The 22,029-nt window shown below is 36.3% G+C and overlaps 1 protein-coding gene across 5 annotated transcripts in view; it reads right to left on the bottom strand.

The window, feature by feature from the left end:
- CDIN1 (CDAN1 interacting nuclease 1) overlaps positions 1–22,029 on the bottom strand; it is a 203,824-nt gene that overhangs the window by 144,717 nt on the left and 37,078 nt on the right. For 3 of the 5 annotated variants that reach the window (XM_059372468.1, XM_059372470.1, XM_059372469.1), the window contains exons 2-5: positions 12,055–12,100; positions 11,101–11,165; positions 3,694–3,754; positions 332–404 (exon numbers count right to left, since the gene is read on the bottom strand). In XM_059372468.1, the coding sequence (XP_059228451.1) occupies positions 332–404; positions 3,694–3,754; positions 11,101–11,165; positions 12,055–12,100 (245 nt within the window). The remainder of the gene's footprint in view (positions 1–331; positions 405–3,693; positions 3,755–11,100; positions 11,166–12,054; positions 12,101–22,029) is intronic. The other 2 variants (XM_059372473.1, XM_059372471.1) reach the window with 2 other exon arrangements.

The raw sequence follows: 22,029 nt of genomic DNA, 5'->3' as shown, positions 1-22,029 counted from the left end.
TGTTTCTTCTAGAGCCAGTTCCTGACAGTGGTTTTTTAAATGATGTATCTTGTTCTATATATGAAAGATGAATCAATTGAGTTTGATACACATTGTCTATTTTGCTGAATGAAGAGGTGACTGTAGAATTTAGACAAAGAAGAAAGCATTATTCTGAAGACTAAAGTTGTGGGTGGTCCTTTATATTGCATTTAATTGTCATTAACTGTTCATGATAGCTGTTTTGGAATCTGGCTCTCATTAAGTGACTTGAAATGCTGTGTAAATTATTTTTAAATTGGGGGAAGGGAGTAAAAGAGTACCATTAGAAAAAAGAAAAAACATAACTCACGTGGAGTTTCCTCGTGCTCTTGTAGAAACCTCTCCAGTATAATCCGAGCCATTAATGAGGGTGCATAGTCCACCTTTATGAAACAGAAATAGAAAATTAAAACTGTCAAGTTGTGCAATGAGTTGATATTCCAATATTTTGTCAACACTGAAGATTAAGTCGATTTTAATCAACCACAGCAAGCATCATTCATTAAAATCTTTCCTACTCTTGGTGGCTTCCATCATATTAAAATTATAGCAAGTATGATCTGTGCTGGTGAAAAACTAAGTGGGCCAAATTTATTGCATATAATACTGGAGCAAAAGGATGGAACAACTTGGAAATGTATTCATCGAAAACAGTGAAAGGGACTTCTCTCAACTCTCCCCAGTTTTTTCCACCAGTAGGCCAATATTACTTATCATTCTAACCATTCTTCGTTCTTTCAACTGTCTATATTTACATTGTTTTGAATTTTCAAAAAAATCCCTTCTGTTAGTGGTTACTTCCAGAAACTACCTTAAATTTCCTTAGCCATCAAAAATACAAATTTTACTGATTTTAGTTTATTTTATCCTTAAAGCCTGAACCCAAGTTTTGGTATAGGTTCCTTACATATCAAATACCTTGTTTACTATCTTGTTTGATACTGTAGAGACAGTAATAATAAAAAACAACAATAATAATCCCTGTAAGAGCCCCATCCTTAGGCTTATCTGAAATGTTACCTATCAATTTAGTTAGTACAGAACCCACGGAAGTAACCTTCTTCCAAAGGATCAAACAGAAAACAGGAATACTCAAGCCAATGGTCATTTTAATTAATTAAAAATACATCTACTCTTTTGGAAACATACTGTTTTCTTTTTGGTTGTCAGATATTTTATTAACCATGGATTTAATTTCCCCAGAAAATAGGTGTGTGTTTTTCAAGAGCATTAATATTCCCCTAAAATAAGTCTTTTTATCTTAGGTATAAGATAGCAAATGTTCCTCATATATTATCACCATGAATTTTTTTTGACAGGTTTCCAAGTCCTGTCTTCATACCAAAATTTTATCTTGATTTAGTAACTAGACAAAAAGGCTGGCTTCATTTGTATGAACAGTTTTTTTCAAATATGTATGTACTTGGATGCCCTTAAATTCCCCAAGTAGAAAGAAATGCTTTCCACGAAGCTGCTTATTCCTAGTAACCCACATCAGAGCTGACACATGAAAAATGGTGAAATTACTGAAGGTAGTCCAGCCTGAATAAGGACTACCTTATTAGTTCAGGTACTTGCATCTCCCTAATTTTCATATTAATCATGTGTCCATCTTTCTCTGAAATAGGGCCATCATGCTTCATGTCAGAATTTAGCATGTAAGTAAAATTCGTAGTGCTTCAAATCTCACTTGAAAATATTTGTGTGGAGAGAACAGAATGACTAATCTTATCATTATTAACAAAATGAGATTTCCTAAAATATTAGCCTTGATATAGGAAAATGAGTATTAAGATATCTCTAAAAGTACTGAAGACCGTATCTAGTCTCTGGCCCCCAAATCAACAATACAGTGTTCTTGTTTAAGGGCGCTACTGTACACTGTAACATACCAATGTTATATATTTCTCATCAATTTTTACAGTTTCCACTGATTAAATATATATTGACTCATAAAGCATTACCATCACATCAACTGTCACCAGATGCAAGCATATGTCATTTAGGTATTAACTATCATATAAAAATGGCAGCCTGGTTGTTTAGAAAACATAATCTGGTACCAGTCATTCCCAAATTTCCCTGATGCATTTGCAGTCACTCAGAAAGTGCTATTACCTCTATGCTAATCTGAAGCCAAAGGACAGAAAATATCTTTAATATCTCTTTGGGTTTTTTTTAGTTAAGTATTCTATACATTCATAATAAATAACAGGTTTACCGACATAGGAGAAAATTTCCACAGTACCAGAAGGTGGACCATGAAGGCAGCTAAATAAACTAAGCTCAACAGAATGATCCATTAAAAATTCAAATGAATATAAATTGCTACTACGTAAAACTTATGTCATCAATATCATTGTCTATAAAAATGAGTACCATATTTGCACCCCATTATTTCCAGATGCTGTTAGCTCCCTCCTTTATTTATTTATTTTTTTCATAAAGGACAATCACTAAATTCCTAGTTACAGCATAGTAACCTCAAGTTGTTAACAGAATCAACTCATAACAAACAGGTCTGAAGACATTTAAAATCCACCTCGCTTTAGAAGTAGAAAAAAGCTGAATATGTGTTTTGCTAGGAGGAGATGTGCATTTTATATGTTAACTATCCTATCAGATGGTGTAGACACTGCCTAGACTATTAAAACCTTCTACTATCTGATAGGTAATTGCTCATTTGCTGACTGTAGTGGTGCACAGCAGACAGAAGCTGTGAGAGAAACCATCCTTCCTTGCTAATGTAACATGTAGAACTTGCTGCTACCACAACACTTAATGCTCACAGTACTGAGTCATCTTTAATGCAAACACACATTTTCTGCCTTGCTTCTATGTTTTCCATTATAATGCAACACGAAAACAGTGTACATTGCATTCCATCCCTGTGAGGTTTGCATAAGCAGTTCCAAGTTAGACTAAATATTGTATTGCTCTTATTACAGTGGATAAATTTTTCAAAGTTTAGGAATTAAATATTTTATTTTTCAGTATGTTCTCCGCCACTATTATGAACTTTTTACAGCTTCTTCATTCATGGGAAATCTTTAGGGTTTCCTTTTTTAAATGTAAGACTATTATTTGTTTCCCTAAACAGAAGCAGATCAGAGTTAACAAATAAGTTCAATAAATCACTTTATACTTGGTGGTAGTAAGAACGGTATGTTTTTTGATATAAAGAGACTTTTCTACAAGGCATGTATCTTTTACATTAATAAAAGTTTGCTAACAAAAAAAATAAATCAAGTAAACATTACATTTTTAAGTTCATAAATTTTCTCTTCATTTTTATAGTAGTTAGAATAGGTTTTCTTGGCATGCACCTCTTTATTTAACACAGGTATTTCTCACACTAAATTAAGACAACATATCCAAAGATGGGCATGTCCTGAGCTGTTTGGCTGAAATTTCCCACAAAATAAGAAACCAAGAAGCTGTTTATACATTTGCTTTAAAAGAAGCAGACTAATTATGTTAACTGATTTATTAGTATATGAAGTTCTTTGTCCAATTATTAAAACTACAAAGAGACCAGGGAGCAATTTAAATGTCTAATGTACCTCAAAACCTCTTTCTTTAAGGTTAATTATAATTCCAAGCAAAGCTACTCTAGATAGGCCCCTTAGGTTTTATATGCAGGTTTAAATAAAATAATAACAATAACATTACCTCATTGGCCAGCTCCAGGAGCACTGGGGCTGCTCCATTTCTCCCCACTCCATTCAGGTACCTAGACAGACAAAGCCAAGTGGTAATGCAGTGACAAGAAAAGGCCAGCATAGACTTGTCAGCATCCCTTGTGTGTACACGTTTCTCTTGGGCAAATGCCACACTCAACTCTAGTTAAAGTATGCTACTGTCATAGGAAAGCATAGAAGGGAAAAGGAAAACAAAACAACTTACCTCAAAACTACTGGAAACTTACTAACTGAAGTCGGGGGCGTGAGGTCTGAACACGTCGGGCCCCCTTCCCTTCTGTGAAGATGGAAGTTATTTTTGAAAAGAACTAGCCCTATCACCTGGCTTTATACCACAAGCACCTTAAGCAAAGGAAATAAGTTTATTCTTATGGTTTGAAAAAAGCATCCATTAGTTGACACCTTATTAAGAAACAAATGGAGCAGACTTGTCATCGGTGGGTCAGTGTCAGGCAGTACAAGCCATCATTTGATCTGTCCTGGATTTCAAGCATAACCTCCATCCCTCCTCCTACCCTAACCCAGCTATAAACAAAACAAAACAAAGCAAAACAACAAAAAAACCTCGCCAAATCCATCCCAGACATGGAAGCCAGAGTGATTTTTTTTTTTTTAAGCAAAAATTTGAATGGGTCATTCTCCTCAAAACATTTCAGAGCCCCAAGTCAAATTTCAAGGTTCAATTATAACCACTTAATACCTCTTATAAACTTCTTCATAATCTGGTTCCCACCTACTGTCCTTGCCCAGTCTCATCTGTCATCACAGTTCTGCACTCCAACCTTTACCTGAAGAACTCGTGATTTGGATTACATGTAACTTTCCTCAATCCACCACAAGCCAGGAGTTAAGTTAGGTGTCCCAAGGTGCAATTGATGAACACCTGGTAAGGATCTCTCTGTCACTTAATATAGCAGCATATTGTATCTGCCTAGTTACTTGTCCACCTCAGACCCATTTCCCAGTGCAGGGTTGAAAGCCTGATGAGGGTAGAGGAATTGTATTTTATTCAACTAATTATGCCTAAAACAGTTCTGGCTTATAATAGCTCATTGTATTATACATATATTTTTTTCTTTAATAAAAGACTGATTTAATAACTTTTAAAAGCCATACTGGACAAGAAAAATACATTCGATATGGATGTTTTCTCTATAGTATGCTGTTGAGTGAATAAATTAACAATATCTGTTTTGATAGTAAAAATCAAAGTCAACAGATGAGGTCTTCCATGTAACTACCACAAGCAGATACTAAAATGTATTATTTCACAAGTATATTTATGGAGATGTATGATTTTTCCTATAAACAAAGTGGAGTAAATGTAAATTTATTCAAGGTAGGAAGTCTCAGGATCATTATAACTTCAAAGTAATTCTAACAAATTCCATTACCATGTATTGGGGACTTCCTTAAAACAACTATTTAAGAATCTAAATCTAAAACTATTTAAGAATCTAATTGAGAAATAAGCACTCTCAGAATTTAAAAAAAAAAAAAAAAAAAGGCAAGTACGGTTTAGAGAAAGACCCTGGGAACCAGCTTAGCTCAGAACCTCACATCAACTCACAACATTTCCACTGTGCTGACAGGGCTGTTCTGGAAACAGCCAATCCGTTTGGCCAAGTCTCACCAACTAATCCTGTGTTCAAATCCACCAAACATGTACATTCATTAAGGGTGTAGGCTCTGGGTCAGATTAGCTAAGCCTATACTGATATTAGGGTATCTTTACAGCTTCCAACTCAACATTCATTTATCCCACAAATATTTCTGAGAGCTAACTTGTACTGGGCCTATTCCAGGGTCTGAAGGAGCAGCAAAGAACAAACCTTCCATGGTTCCTGCCATCACAGAAGTGATACTGAAGTGGAGAGACAAACAATGAAAACACAGAAGTACCTACATAATATAATGACCTATTCTACGATAAAATGGAAGTACCTACATAATATAATGACCTATTCTACGATAAAATGGAAGCTTAGATGGGTGGGTGAGGAAGCCTTCTCTAAGGAAGCGACACATGGGTTGAGGCCCGTAAGAAGGCAAGAGGGGAGCCATGGGAGGATGAACATTCCCAGAGAGAAAACAATAAGCACAAATGTCAGGAATGTGTCCGGGGTGTCTGAGGACCAGGAAAGGCTCTAGTGTGACCAGAGCAAAGCTTTGAAAGCTGTTTGGAAATAATGAAAAAAAAAAAAAATAGTTAGACCACAGACTGCTACCTATGCCAGAGAACTGTCGTTTGGACTCAAAACTCCATGGTTTCATGTACATGTCGCATTAACCATTAACCAATGGTGTGTCTCTATTAAGTTTATAAAGAACAGGAGATGGTCAAACAATAACCCTCTATATCTACACAGAAACATGTTTGTACTTAATACAGTGGAAATTCCTAATTATGAGCTTGTTAAAAGCTGCTAGTTGTCAAGAAACAAGACCCCAGGGTATGGATGAAATCTGTCTGGGCTCTCTTAGCTGATGAACAGTAAAGCTCTGAAATGGAACCCCTTCTCCCAAAGTCGACTGAGGAGCCTTCAAACGCTGAAAAGGGTAGACCTGCTTCTAAATATATTTATTCACCAATTTGTTTCCTAACTATATTCTGTAACACTTCAGAAGTGCTGGGGAAAACAAATTAAATGAAAATTAATTTAAAGTTGTAAGTTTTCCTTTCTAGGAACTTTAACTATCTTCTATACCAAGTGACGCATCAGTTTTATTCCAATTTTTAGATTGGCAATCAAAGGAGCATACTAATTACAGAAAACATTCAGTAAGACATGATCAGAAATTTCTAATGCTATCCTTCTCTGCATTCTCAAAACACCTTGTGCAAACTTGCAGTGTAGACTTTCCATACATTTACAATGGCTTGTTTCTCTCTCCGGTTGGCCTGGAAGCTCCTTGGGAGAGGACTACACAAATGAATGCTGAACCTACATCCAACAGATCCTTAGCAAAGACCTGAATTACAAGTGATATATAAAGATGTGATAATGGATACTACATTATGGTGACCTGGGCCATCTTCCCAATACCTATTTGTATATTAAAACATGTATATATAAAAAGAAGTTATATGCCATCCTCTAAGCCTTGCCATAGGAGGACTAAGAAATGTTATCTTGTGGGTGAAACCATCCTTAAAAAATCTTCATGGAAAGTCTGTTTTATGGTTTTTTTTGAGTGTGAAAGATTCATTAGCATCTAAGATTAAAACAACATGTACTGAATTTAAAATAATTTTAAAGATTTTATTTACTTGAGAGAAAGAGAGAGACAGAGGGCACAAGCATAAGCATTAGGAGAGGCAGAGGGAGAAGAGACTCCTCACTGAGCAGGGAGTCTTACTGGGGGCTAATCCCAGGACCCTGGGTCATGACCTGAGCTGAAGGCAGATGCTTAACCGACTGAGCCACCCAGGCATCCCTGGTTTAAAACATCAAAGGCAAAGTTATTTGATTTTTATTATTTTCATAATAATTATAATGGTAGAATTTCAAAAACCTATCAAAATTCTATTCTAAGCTTACAGCTGAATACCACCTTTGTTGATTCTACCTTTAAAACTTCTGGAGTCCATCTCCATGTATGCAGCTGTTTTTCCCACTAAAATAGAGTAGTTGAGGACAGGTACCATGTCTTATTCAATTTGTATGCTTGATTCCTAGTTTGGTAAATGGGACACAGTATGTGCAAAGTAAGTTGTGCTAATTAAACAAAGCAGTGCTTCAAATTTTCAGAAACTTTTTTTCATGTAATGTCAATAACATATTTGAGCTAGCCTCTTTTCCGTGTGAACCAATTGATCTGATTCCCTAAAGCTAATAAAGCTGGCCCTCAAACAGTGTGTGTTGGAAGAAGGGAAAATATGGGAGACACCATTTCTAAACTTTGCTGTTGATGGGGATTTGCAAATCTGACCACCAGTGAATGTGTCTGTGTGTGCACACATGCCCCTATGCAACAGTCTGGTTGGATCTAAATAAATTTTACCAGGTATGTTTCCAATTTGGAAATAAAATGCCATTAATAAAGGGGGAAAGAAAAGAGTTGTTTTCAAAATGAACACCAAAGTGTATCTGTACAACATGAAGAAGTGAGGAAATTTCTTCAATAATTCAAAAGCTTGAGAAAACATTTTCAGCTGATATTGGGATACTTTGAACTTTCAGTTAACCACAATGGAATCACACTGTGGACTGTATGGTTTATAAATACAGACTTCAAATTCTGAATTGAGATCATCTCAACAATATCAAGAATGCAGAGATGCAGGAATTCCCTGACAGTGTTAGGGGGAAGCCATTGCAACCTTTCTAGACAGTGATTTGGCAACATATAATAAAATCTTTAAATGCTCATTATTTGTGCCAGTAATTATATACACAGAAATCTTAAAAAAACTAATCCAATATGTAAATACTTATGTACCAAACTGTTTATCACAGTATTATTTTTATATTACAACATTGGAAACATACATGTTCAACAGAGTTATAATTCAGTGAGGTACTTTCATATGACGAAATAATGCAATCAATAAAATGTTTATAAAAAGCTTTCTACAAAGTGACATTATGTCATACACATTTTTCCAAGTATAAAATTCAGGATTCAAAATGGTATATATAGTATGACCTCATCTATATAAAAATGGATTGACAAAGAACTAGAATGAAAAATACAACAGTGGTTATCTCTGGTTGCCACAGTTACAGGTGCTCATTCATTCCTTTCTATACCATCACAAGTGTGCATAATTTCTACAATATACAAGTATTACTTTTATAAAAGAAAAAGAATTGAAGAAAGTATTAATATTGTCAAACTGCTTAAATATATTTTGATATAATGCAATTTGCTTTTATTATTATCAGCTGGAAAAAAAAACTCTCTTAAGGCCAATTTACCTTAGAGAATACAGGGACATTAAACCAGCACATTTACAAGAGGCTGGGTCAATCCATCTGCAAGGTAACAATGTAACCCATCTCCAGGCACAGAGTACAGGGCAGAAAGCCAGGGAGTAGAATGGTCAAGTGAAAAACTGGTGAGACTTGCTTTCCTATTAGTCTGTCCATTACAACAACCTAACTTCACATTTTTGCTTCAAAATGTTGTGACTCCTTGAAACAATTGAGATTCTCACATTTAAATAAATGTATAAGTATATATAAATACATGTGTATATATTTCTGTATTCTCATTATTGCTCACCCGAATGCTTATCAAAAAGTAATCATATTTACAGGAAAGAATTTTATTTTGGCTTGACCCGCTCAGATAATCCAATATAGTATGTTTATACCTCAGTAATTAAGTATACTTTTAAATGAAACTAAATTTTAGAAAGCAACACTGAGAGATCACAGAAACTATCTAATTAAAATAGCCTTTAAGCAACAGTGAAAATGACAGTCAGGGGGTAGCTCCATGGCCGGTAAGCAGATCTCCAAATTTCTAGGAAAGGCTCTATTTTCCACTGCTTATGTTACCAAGGTTTTAAAGACTGGACATAGAACCAAACTTTTATATAATGGCCTAACACAATCATTTTTACAATCAAAAATGTACTTTTTGACATATAAGTAATTTTTCAGTCTTTCCTTGGAGGGTCTGGATTCTAAAGCTATTGTGGACTTCATAACACTTTGTGAGCCATTCTTCATTTTTCATGAATGATTTAGGTATAACTTTCATTTAAATGTTAATGTCACTGAGGAGGACTGTAATTTTTGAAAAAAATCAATTCAAATTCTACAAGGACTTGTTTGCAGGGGAATTCTCCTAGACACAAAAGTGTGTGTGCATATGTGGTGTCTGTATTCCTAACAGATGCTACTACTGAAAACTGAAAGCATCTCTTATCATACATGGCACAGTGTATAATTTTTTAAAAGGCTAACTTCAATAACTTTTCTTTTCAGTAAACACTTCTCAATTCTTAAAAATGACTTTATAGAAACATCATACCAATATTTATTCTAGATACTCATTTCATTCATAAAACTTTTGTGCATAAAAATCCTTCATCTAAAATCAGTGGTGTCACTCTCACCACAGAAACGCTGATCTGTCAATCTTAGGCGTAATAATATAAGAGCATATTTCAGACAGTTTTCCTTTCTAATATGTCCTTGAAATCTTTAAGAAACCAACCAACAATTCTAATGCAAACCATTACCATTTACAGTTAATAAATTATTCAGTCATATTACAAAGACAACAACATTTTTAGAACTTTTATAAGAGAGCGACTTTAAACATTCTGTTTTAGACAGAGGTTGAAAACTATTTTTAATATATTAGGCTGAAATTAATATATCCCCTGGATACTACATTGTTGATTTAGTACCCAGATTGTCTTTTTAAATACAAAGCCCCAGGATGCCTGGATGGCTCAGTCAGGTAAGCATCTGGCTTCGACTCAGGTCATGATCCCACAGTCCTGGGATGGAGCCCCACATTAGGCTCCCTGCTCAGCAGGGAGTCTGCTTCTTCCTCTGTCCCTCCCCCAACTCATGGGTGCCTTCTCTCTCTCTCCCACACACACAAATAAATAAATAAGTTAATTAAATATTTGGGAAAAAAAACCATCATTATATATTTAAAAAAATATATAAAACTCCACTTAAAATGTGAGAGCCATCTATTATTATCCATCTCTGTATGTCCTTACTTGACATGCCTTTTTTTCCCATTTTTTAAAAAGATTTTATTTATTCAGTTGCGAGAGAGAGAGAGACAGAGCGAGCATTAGCAAGGTGGAGGGGCAAAGGGAGAAGGATAAGCAGACTCTCCACTGAGCAGGGAGCCTGATGCAGGGCTCAATCCCAGGATCCTGGGAACGTGACCTGAGCCAAACGCAGATGCTTAACCATCTGAGCTACCCAGGTGCCCCCCCACTTTTTTTCCCCATTTCTAAAATGGCAAACCTAATACCTATGATACAAAACAGAAGTGAACCAAAATTCAATCTTCTTTTCTAATGTATTTTTCAACTTGTTGATCTAAATGAGAAAGAAAACTTGATTTGAGAACTTTCACACATCTACATAGATACATGTGTATATTAACATGTATCTATCTTGTATAGATAAGTTTAAAGTAGCTAACTGAGATTCTATAATACTGTAAGGATTTCTTACACAGTATGCATATATACAATCAAGACAGCCTCACCATGTTCTTTAAACAAACCATTTGAGAAATCAAGCAAACATACACCTGAAGTCTTAAGTAAGACTTATATCACAATGCCCTGAAATGTTATATAGACACTTAGTTTAGTAACCTAATTTATTCATAATTATTATTACAATTAATAGGTACTATGATACCCTCTAGTGGGGCAGGCAGGTCATACCTCTGATAATAACTTTCAATCGCTTCTGAAGTATGATGTTTGGCATGTGTTCTTTTAATATGTTTCTGAAACAAAACAAAAAAAGATTCTTATGTTGTGTCATGCATCAGGTTCAAGAATAGAATGACATACCTCTTCATCCTAATATCTAGCATATAGGGCAAACTGAAAAATAGTTTGTGGATTCGGGCGGTGGTAGGTCTTTTTTCCTTCCATTCTACGAATCTATGCATTTTAATCTCTTCTGCTTGGCCGGGATGTCTTCAGCCTGTAGCACAAGGTACAGTATGTATGTAAAAGCCAACAGGGTCATAGTAATTGAATCTAAATAAGTTTGCTTAGGGTTGCAGAGGGCAAAGAAAAACTTGTTCCCTCTTTCAACCTTTGTATTAATTTTCCCCCAATTCAATTCCATCTAAGTCTTCTGCACTCTAGTTTTACAATCCAATTGCCATTTTTAACCAGGAAGAACATTGCTTAAAAACAACTTATTTGAAAACTACAAAAAGTAATTCCATAGAGACTTGCCACTTGACTGACACCTGTCATCTCATGATAAATGACTCCATTTTCTGCCTCTCTTGCCTTCTGCCACTCCAGCAATGGTCATTTATCATCATCTCTGTCAGCAATGGAAAGCAGCACTGACAGTGCAAGTCAGCAAACATTTAGCACATAGAACCACGCAACACAGGGAAATTATTATTGTCAGAATAATAATGGTTTAGCATAATTTATTACAGGTCCACCAAATAAGCAAAGGCTAGATGTTATTAGACAGATGGATGGGTAGGCTTGGCAGGCCTCCACTGAGACGCAGGCGGTGCTTGATGTGGAAAGGAGAACATCCTCCAACCCAATCAGAGAGCTGGCAGTTCAATTACAAAGAAATAAAGGGACATTCATCATTCAATTAGGCACCTGTCAACCCTCACAAAGGAGAAAACTTCTAACCTGGTACTCCTGGGAGAAGATGCTCAGCAGAGTGGCCTGCGATTGACTGGAACAAATAAAAGAAGGACAAAGTTAATTACTGGAGTGCACGGCAAAGAAACAAAAGAGAAAGGAGCTTCAAAGGTAGGCCTGCTGCCCTGTAATCTAACAGAACATGAAAACAAGTGTGGAAAAGTTGTTCCAGATGAACACCTCAAACAAAGGCTTCCTGCTGCTAGGTCAAGGAGACAGAAAAAGGGAAAGGGAAAAATATGGATGGTCTCGGAGCAAACGATCACACAACTTGGACTTTCGTTACCTTTAGAATGATTATAAATCATGTCTGTAGCGTGCAGTTATGTTAAAACAGACCAAAAGGAGGCAAGGTTTATTTCCATTAATAAATGATAGGAGTCAAATCCTATAAACAGTGGAGAACATGTGGTTCACTCACTGGCAACATTCTAAATTTATTTTGTTAGTAGACAGGTATCCTCTTCTGTAGCTATCTCAGAGTCGAGGGGAAAGCTATGGTCTTCACTAGAAGTAGCACCTAGAGACCACTGGAATGTTCCTACTGACACTAGCGGGCTTTGAAAATAGGAGCTTTAACAGCAGAAAGCTGAGGTCCTGGGGGTACGTCATTCCCAAAGACGGCCGTAAGCCTTATGCATCCAAGACTCTACACAACGTCAAACACCTGGCAGCCAAACAACCTGGAAAACACTCTTCCCCAGTGGGAATTTGCCTCTCACAATTGTGAACATTTACTAACAGAACGGAATTTTTTTTTTTCTCTAAAAAGCAATCAGTATCCTACTGCTACTCTTTCTGATTGCCCTCTGTAGATATATCTACCTTATCGTAACTTAAGAACAATTAATTATTTCTGATATATTTTCCTACTAAATGCTATCTGAACAAATTACAGTGTTAATAATTTGACTTTTATGGTACACCAAAGCACTATGAATAATTAAAATTTTTCTACGCGTGAATGAAACCTCTTAAACTCATCACAGGTAATTTGGAGAGTGTGAAATAAAAACAATGACACCACCTTTCTTTACTCAGTGCCACAGTGTTGCCATTCTCTCCATACCAGCATAGATCAGGCTTCAAAACCCTTGCCATTCTCATCAGACTACAAAAAAAAGGTTAAAAAACCACAAACACAATATGTGATTAGCAAGGAAAACCAACCATTACTAAAGAACTGCTTCAATAACTCAAAAACACTGAATACAAAATTATTAAAAAATTATAAACTTGCTATGGTCCAATTTTTTTTCAGTTTCCCTTTAAAAATGGAAACCACCTTTGAAAGAGCCAATTTTACACATAAAATCTTCCTATTATTCCTGGCTTGCCTGAACGTCATATGAAATCACATACCCCAGTAAGGCTTCTGAGAAAAAAATGGCAAAATTAAGCTTACATCTTTATAAACTACTGAATAAGTCAATACATTATTTATGCACAATAAATACACCCCCTCCTCATTATACAGCAAAACATATTTAGGTTAGCCATTTAGTGATAGACAAAATGTCAGTCTCTAAGGGTCAGAAAATATGATGGAAATAAATGTGTTTGTAATGGGCAAGCTGGGGACCAATGACAAAGGAGGATATTTTATTCCTAAAGTGAATAAAGCGAAAGTGTAACCGTGGACACCCAGAATGGGAGAAGTAAAAGACAGCTGGAGAAGTAAGTTCAGGAATAAATAGTTTCTGAGTGAGAAGCTGGTCAGGAGCTGAGGGTACTGTAAAAATGGAAGATGAGATAATGTCTCTAGCCAGGAAACTATCTTTACACTGCTCAGAATTCAATTCAGCAGAAACTGTGCATCACGTCTATGGAGTAACCCATTTTCTCAAGGGCCAATGGGGTTAGAGAGAAGATTCCAGGAGTAGGTAAATACTGGCCAGCCTAGACATAAAGAGAGCAAATGACTTACCTACAATAGTATAAAGGACAGACAGACCTGGGTCCCAAATGCTTTGTGTTTGGTTGACTAGACAAAGCTGTAGAGAGCTGAATGTCCTCTGCCAGGTTATTTGCCAACCAAACTCTGTTCGTGTATGCACTAATAAGCTTATAGAAGAGTGCTCTGAATAAGACTCATACCTCAAAGAGCAGAGAAGCATTAGTGAAAGCAAGATATTGACTCCAATGTATACCATTTGCTACTTTACTCTGGAGTGCTAATTCTAAGATTAAAGGAAAGAGGCGAGAAGAGGTTAGAGCAATCACTGTCTACAAGAGTATAGCTCTGAAGAGCTTACCATGTCTGCCCCTCTCCCTCCATCACCTCCCAGTGTTTGATTTGATTTTGGCTGAGAGTGCAGAAGTTTTGGTATAAACAATCACCAGGTTCACAAGCAATATGGTTTTCAGCCAATGAGGGGGAGAGAAAAAGACACTGCATAACTGTGAAGTTTCTCTGGAATATTACAATTAGTCGGCAGTATTCACTGAGCATCACTACTGCCCGAGGTCATGGGTAGGGCGAAATATGCCATCAAGATAAAAAAAGAAAAGAAAAGAAAAAACGAAGTAACAGACTTAGAGGAAACTTTCAACATGTATGTACAGCCAAAAAATACAAAATGAGAACACTGTCAAGTACCAACATTTTTAGGGATCTAGTAAAGCAAATCACAGCCTGAATCCTCACCTATTTCAAGACTACACTGGCTTTGGGGCCCACCTGTGTCCCTTAGCACGTATGTGTTTTAGATCTACATGTTCAAAAACAGAGTCACTCATTTTGCACAAATGCCCAAGATATATTATTAAAACCTCTTCAAAAATCAGTTGTCTTTTTCCCCATACTACCCTCCCAGATGAAGAACCTCACCCAGTAGCTTTCTGAGAAAAGAAGAGCAAGCTAGTGGACCCCTAGAATGGCTATGTAAAACCTTGCACAAGTTGTGTGAATGGTCACACAGAGCCCAGGAACCGTCATACCACAGTGGTGGGTAAGCAAGCTGAGGTCAGAGCCAACACGATAAGGATGGCAGCACAGAAGGGGGAAAGATCCCAGGGCCTTGAGAACATTGTTGAACTGCTCAAGCAACATGAATTGAACTGACCACGCTCCATACTTCTGAGTAATAATATATGCTTTTTCTTTTTTTTTTTGAACCTTCAAGAAGAAATAAACCCACTCAGGTTTCTATGTGTCCTGGAAATAGGAGACGTGATAGATGGAGGAGAAAAAGTACTCCATCATGATGGCACATGTATGGGATACGCTACTTGGAAAGGATTGTCCATTTTTGTCCTTTCTAATTCTCTTCTTAGCTGGCAGCTACTATATTTGGCTTTCTTAAAATTGTTCCTCTGTCACTGTGTCACCAACTTGATGTGCCCAGAGATCATAAATTGGAGGGGGGGGTGTATATGATTTTTCCACACAGATTTTAAATATTGATGGGGTACTATTTACTTTCATTTTATACTGCGACTCTTCAAATGTCAGATGTATGAAAAAGTGATATACTAGCTCCCCATTCAATATCTAACTCAACATGTCCCCATATCTGCCCAGCTAAGATATTCAAGTAACGTGAAGGACATTAGAGAAAATGAACATCAGAGGGTTTCATGAGTGCTATAGAGACTAAGAACAAACAGCTCAGCACTGTCCTAGTTGCAATTCAACTTTCATATAAGGAGGAAGTCCTCACATTCCTAGGTGGAGACTTAAAAAAAAAAAAAAAAGAATCTGAAGGAAGAAGATACTACACATTTTATGTTCTTCCCCTTTCAAGTACCCTACCTCTGAAAAAAGACCATAAAAAGGTAAATACATCATTTACTTTCCAAGCTCCTTTTGCTACAGAATCTGGGAAGCTTAAATGTCTATACTTTACTGAGCTCAAAATTCACTGAGTAAAATAAATATTATTTCTGGAGCTCAGAAAGCAGTAAACCAATTAAAGGGAGATGAAGCGGGATACTCCTACAAAGCAATAGACTTAGAGACCTCATGGTTACAAGGTACAGCCTCCCTAAGTCTGTGAAAGAACACAATGGAACACTGGCTCTATGTGGTTAATGATTCAGAGTACTGGTCAAGGAAGGTCTTCTAGGACAGCAATGCATTTACCCTCCCCGGCTCCCACGTTCCTATACACCTACACACAAAGTCAAACAGAAAGCCTACCCCCAACCCCATAAAATGAAAATGAGACTTAGTAAGAGAGAAAGACTTGGTAGGAAAAAAAAAAAAAAAAAAACTTTTTTTTCCTTTTTTTCTTCCAAAAACAGAGAATTCAAAATGGAAAGAATCTGGAGAGAGACTACTGTTACTCTGATCCTGGTGGGTGGGGAGGACCAGACAGGAGGAGAAAAATAGTTAAATGCAAGAAATAGAGAAATATTTATGCACTCTACCTACCCCCATTACCTCTCTTCCCAATTTTCAACTTCATACCAAGGTTGCAGACTATAGTTTATGCCCAACCATGGCAAATATTCCCATAAATGACTATATAGATGGCAGCATTAGACTTAACAGTAATCAATTATCAAAAGGAAAAATTTTGAAAGGCTATAGGTGTGACATATATGAAAAACAAGTGGTTACTGTCCCAGGCTCTTAACTGATCTTGCTGGTAACCTGAAGTTACATATAAAACAGCTCTACCACAAGAGCTAACATTTATATGGATATTTTTGGGGGGCTAGACATTGAACCGGGCGCTTTGTTTTACCCCCACAACAACCCTCTGAGGTCAGTCCTGTTATCTTATTTTAAAGATGTGGAAATGAAGGAAGAGAAGTTAAATAATACACATAATTGCTTATTTGTAGAGCGAGGCAATAAAAACCCAGGTCCAATTCCCACACCCAAACTCTTATCTCAGGGCTAGTCTTCTTTTCCAACAGTTCCCAGAAATCAGTTCTACATGTCATGTATACTAATAACCCTGCTTAAGCATTTATATGATATCACACTACACTCCAGACAACACTGCAAGGTAGGCACTGTTGCTTTCTTAATAGGAAACTGAATTCATGGATATTTTGAGCAAATTCTGTGACCTTAGACAATAGTCCCTTTTTTGAAAAAATCAAATTGCAGTTTTCCTTTAGCTAGCTACATAAAAATGCTGTTCTTTTTTATGTTGAAAGTTAAAGGAACTACTGACTTTAAGAAACAGTCTAGGATTTAAAAATTGCTGGGTAATTTCCATTATTCCCGCTGTAGCTAAGGTATATTTCGTTAATAACCACACCATTGACTGAAGTGTCTCTATGTGATTGCATATATGTATTTTGCTCAAAATGCCATTTACTGTATGTAACGTAGCTTTAAATCCTTCCCTGAACAACACAGTATAAATAACCCAGTCTTCTCTATAGAAGACAACACACTCTACAGGTGTTAATTTTATTAAATAATATTTAATGAAGGGTTTCCTAGTTATAAAATAGTATATATTCTGTGAAAAGTGCAGAGATGTCCATTGTTAGCATTCTGGCATATATCCTCCTGTGTTTTACTCTGGGATGGCTGTGAGTGTGTATATGTGCATGTGTGTCTGTGCACACATAAACTTTTTTTTTACACATAAACATTTTAAAAATTAGGTTTTTAACTTACTTTTTTGTCACATGCCTTCATTATGTAAGATATTAACATTTATCTATGCCATAACATATTACTCTTTTCAAACTATTTTTATTGTGAGATAAAATGAGGAAAAAAAACCCAGAACAAATGTATAGCTAATGAATATATAAAAATACGAAACCACATAGAGCATTAGGTAAACACACAGAACAAAGCTAACATTCCCAAAAGCACCCTTCTCGATCACCAGCCTTTTCCTCTCACAAATGAACCTGATCTTTATGTTCATCTTTTCTTACTTTTCTTTAGAGTTTTACCACCCAAACAAGTATTGCTAGGTTGTTTAGGTATGCTCTGCCTGTGTGCAAGCCTTACATTAACAGAACCACGCAGTGTGCTCTTTTGTACCTGGCCCCTTCGTGGGACAACATGTCTATGAAAGTCATCCATGTTAAGTGCAGTTAAATCTTTCTCATTGTTATACAGTGTGTTCTATTGTCTAAGTATATACCACAGTTATCTATTGTATTGATGGGTAGCTGAACTGTTTTCAGTCTTTTGTTGATGAAAATAATGCTGCTATGAATAATCTTGCATACCTCTAGTCCACGTGGGCATTCATTTCTTTTTTTTTTTTTAAAGATTTTATTTATTTATTTGTCATAGAGAGAGAAGCGAGAGAAAGCACAGGCAGACAAGTGGCAGGCAGAGGCAGAGGGAGAAGCAGGCTCCCCGCCAAGCAAGGAGCCCGATATGGGACTCGATCCCAGGACGCTGGGATCATGACCTGAGCCGAAGGCAGCCGCTTAACCAACTGAGCCACCCAGGCGTCCCATGTATGCGTTCATTTCTAATGAGTATAAATGTAGGAGGAAATTTTAGGTCATCTGACATGCACATCTCTAGCATCAGAAGATACTGTCAAACAATTTCTAAAGTGTTTGTAACAATTTTAAATTCCCACCAACTTTAAAGGAAATTCCCCATTGCTGATTGTCCTTAGCTTAGTGCTTAGTCCATAGCTTGGCTTTTCATTTTCTTTATATATCTTTTGAAGTGCAGAAGTTTTTTATTTTGATGAAATCCAAATTCACCAATTCTTTAATTTGATTACTCACACTTTCTGTGTGTCTCTTCTAAGAAACCTGTGCCTACCTACAATCACAAAGATGTTTTCATGTATTTTCTTTTAGAAACTGAACAGGGTTAGCTCTTACATTGAGTCCTATGATGTATCTTGGATTAAATCTTTACATTGATAGGAGATAGGAGCTGCAGTTTGTTTTTGTTATTTTCATACGAATATTTAACTGACCATACCCCATGTGTCCACTGAATTATCACTATTGCCTTTGAGAAAACCAAATATCTGAAGGTCTATTTTGGGGCTTTCTAACCTGTTCCATTGATTGATATGTTTATCTTTACACAGATACATTGTTGTGATTATTATAGCTAAACAATGTATATTTAATGTAATTACTGATACATTAGGATTAAGTCAATTGCCTTGCTAAATGCTAACTGTCTTACTTTACATTCCCTTTCTCGCCTTTCTGGTCTTAGTTTCAATTGGTTTAATACTTATTCTTCATTATTTGAACACTGGCAATTTGGAAGTTGTATATTCTTTACATATTATGCTATTTTGGGGCACCTGGGTGGCTCAGTGGGTTAAAGCCTCTGCCTTTGGCTCAGGTCATGGTCCCAGGGTCTTGGGATCGAGCCCCACATCGGGCTCTCTGCTCAGTGGAAAGCCTGCTTACCACGTTCTCTCTGCCTGCCTCTCTGCCTACTTGTGATCTCTTTCTGTCAAATAAATAAATAAAATCTTTGAAAAAATTATGCTATTTTAATGATTGTCATACAAAATCACATGCTTCCTCAAATGATCATGATTTATAATTAGTGGTTAACTGTTGCAAGGAAAACAGAGAAACTTCACAACACTATCTACAGTTCTTCCCTCCTGCAACATAAAATATTATGGGCATTGTTTTAATTCTGCATATATCTTAAAGTCACAAGGCATTGCTATTGCTTTATATATTCTGTTCATTCAGATATACCAACATATGTGCCATATTACTGCCCTTCCTTCCTTCTCCACTCCTGCATATGGAACAGCAGTCTTTTAATAAATCCACCAGTACATATGTGTAGGTGAAGTAAAATTTTGGTTCATTCAATGATAATGTGTCTTATTTCTCTACCTAGTTCAGGATTCTTTTTTATCTTTAGTTTTTAGGATTTTTAACTATACTATTTATTTCCCTTTTTGTTTAGAATCTGTTAGACTTATGTGGCTGGGTATCATTCATCATCTGGAGAATATTCTTAATAATTATGTCTTCAAACACTGCTTTAGCACTCTCTCTCTCTCTTCCCGAGACTCCAAATTAAGTGTACTGAGGCCTCCTTACAATATTCTCCATCTCTTACTCTCTCTTAATATGTTCCACCTTTTTGTTATTGTTTGCTACTCTGTGTACATTTTGGGTATTTTCTTCTGTTCATTAACCCTCTCTTCAAGAATGTCTAATTTACTGTTCACTAACCCTCTCTTCAATAATGTCTAATTTAGGGGCACCTGGGTGGCTCAGTGGGTTAAAGCCTCTGCCTTCGGCTCAGGTCATGATCTCGGGGTCCTGGGATCGAGCCCCGCATCAGGTTCTCTGCTCAGCAGGGAGCCTGCTTCCCCTCTCTCTCTCTCTGCCTGCCTCTCTGCCTATTTGTGATTTCTGTCTGTCAAATAAATAAAATAAATCAAAGTTATGAAGTTTTCCACCTATGACAGTTCTTTTCTTCTAGCACAGACGCAAAATTTTAAATGTGACCCTACAATATAGACAGTGATTATTTTACCAGGTAATGTGTCATTCCCCTGACTTAGGACCATTTTTCAGCCCTTCAGAATACTAGTTTTCTCCTACAAATTTCTGGTAGATATCTTTATGTATTCCACAGTTATTTTCTAAATAATGGGGAGCATCAAAAGCTGTACTGTCAAGGAGGTACCAATAGGAACAATTGTCTTTATTCTTAAATTAGGCTTAAAGCCTAATTGTGAAAATAACTTAATATTTCTAAGTCTTACAACATCTGTACATAAGATTTATGACTTTAGAAACCATTTTCATCTTAAAAGTTCTAGGATATTTATCAATTCTACAAGTTAAAGGTTTAGACTTACTAAATTTCTCTCTGCTTAAAGCCCTAAAATTTTTAAGTATAGTTTTATCTTGTGTCTTAGTCCTAATAATAACTACTTGTAATCATGTTGACACTGGACATTTCTTTGTGGGCCTAACATAACAGGTCTATTCCAGGTCAATAGCTAGAGTGATTAAATTATTTATTAAGACTTCTAAGCATTTAAAGCAATCAGACCACAGGGTGAGAACATGAAGGAAAATAATTAACTCCTTTCATTCACCTGTGATTATAAGGTACCACATCCCTCAGTAGAGGTTAAATAATCACCTCTTGGGTCTAAGACCACAACTATTTCGCTGCTGAAATCCCATTCTCCCTCAAATTACCTTATTTTTTTGATACAAGACTGAAGACAGATGTTTAACAAAAGAGCCACCAGAATTTTATTTGAAAAGTTGATTTTTAAAAATTTGTATTTTTACATGTAAAAATGTAAGCAATTATAATAATATTCAACCTAACGATTATTCAAGTGTCAAAAGAGGGGTGTTTGTTGTTTTTGTTTGTTTGTTGTTTTTTAGGAGATCTCTGACTTCACTTGAATTAAATTATCCCAGGAAAAGAGACAAGTGGCCATGAGGAACTAAAAGGGGCCCCACTTCTTTGTAGCAACTTCAAATTAAATGATTAGTTTGGCTCTTTAGATTCTTAATTTTAATATGGTGGCCGATGTTGTGGAAAATAAAGGTAAGCCTTTTACTTAAAATGAGGGTAGATTCTGGGGTGCCTGGGTGGCTTAGTAGGTTGGAGCCTCTCCTTTCGGCTACAGTAGTGGTCCTGGATTCCTGGGATCGAGCCCTGCATCAGGCTCTCTGCTCAGCAGAAAGCCTGCTTCTCCCCATCTCTCTGCCTGCCTCTCTGCCTACTTGTGATCTCTGTCAAATAAATAAAATAAATCTTTAAAAAAAAATGAGGGTAGATTCTGAAGGGCATTTGTCAAAAGGCTTCAAAATACAAAATGAGATATCAAAAAACAACAGTATCAATTTTTATTACGGTGACAAAATCACTTCTCTGACAACACTCAGCATAATTCAGTAGGCAATCTATGATATTATTACCATGAATGGGATGAGGCAACTATTACCACTAACCAATAATTGTTATCTTTCTATACCACCATATCAATCTGGTTTTCCAAAAGACTTGGACCTAAAATAACACCAAATAACAATGCTAAATTTTCTTCAGTA

The sequence above is a fragment of the Mustela nigripes genome, chromosome 13, assembly GCF_022355385.1.
Source record: "Mustela nigripes isolate SB6536 chromosome 13, MUSNIG.SB6536, whole genome shotgun sequence".
Taxonomy (NCBI): domain Eukaryota; kingdom Metazoa; phylum Chordata; class Mammalia; order Carnivora; family Mustelidae; genus Mustela; species Mustela nigripes.
This window is presented reverse-complemented; position numbering and strand designations above follow the sequence as displayed.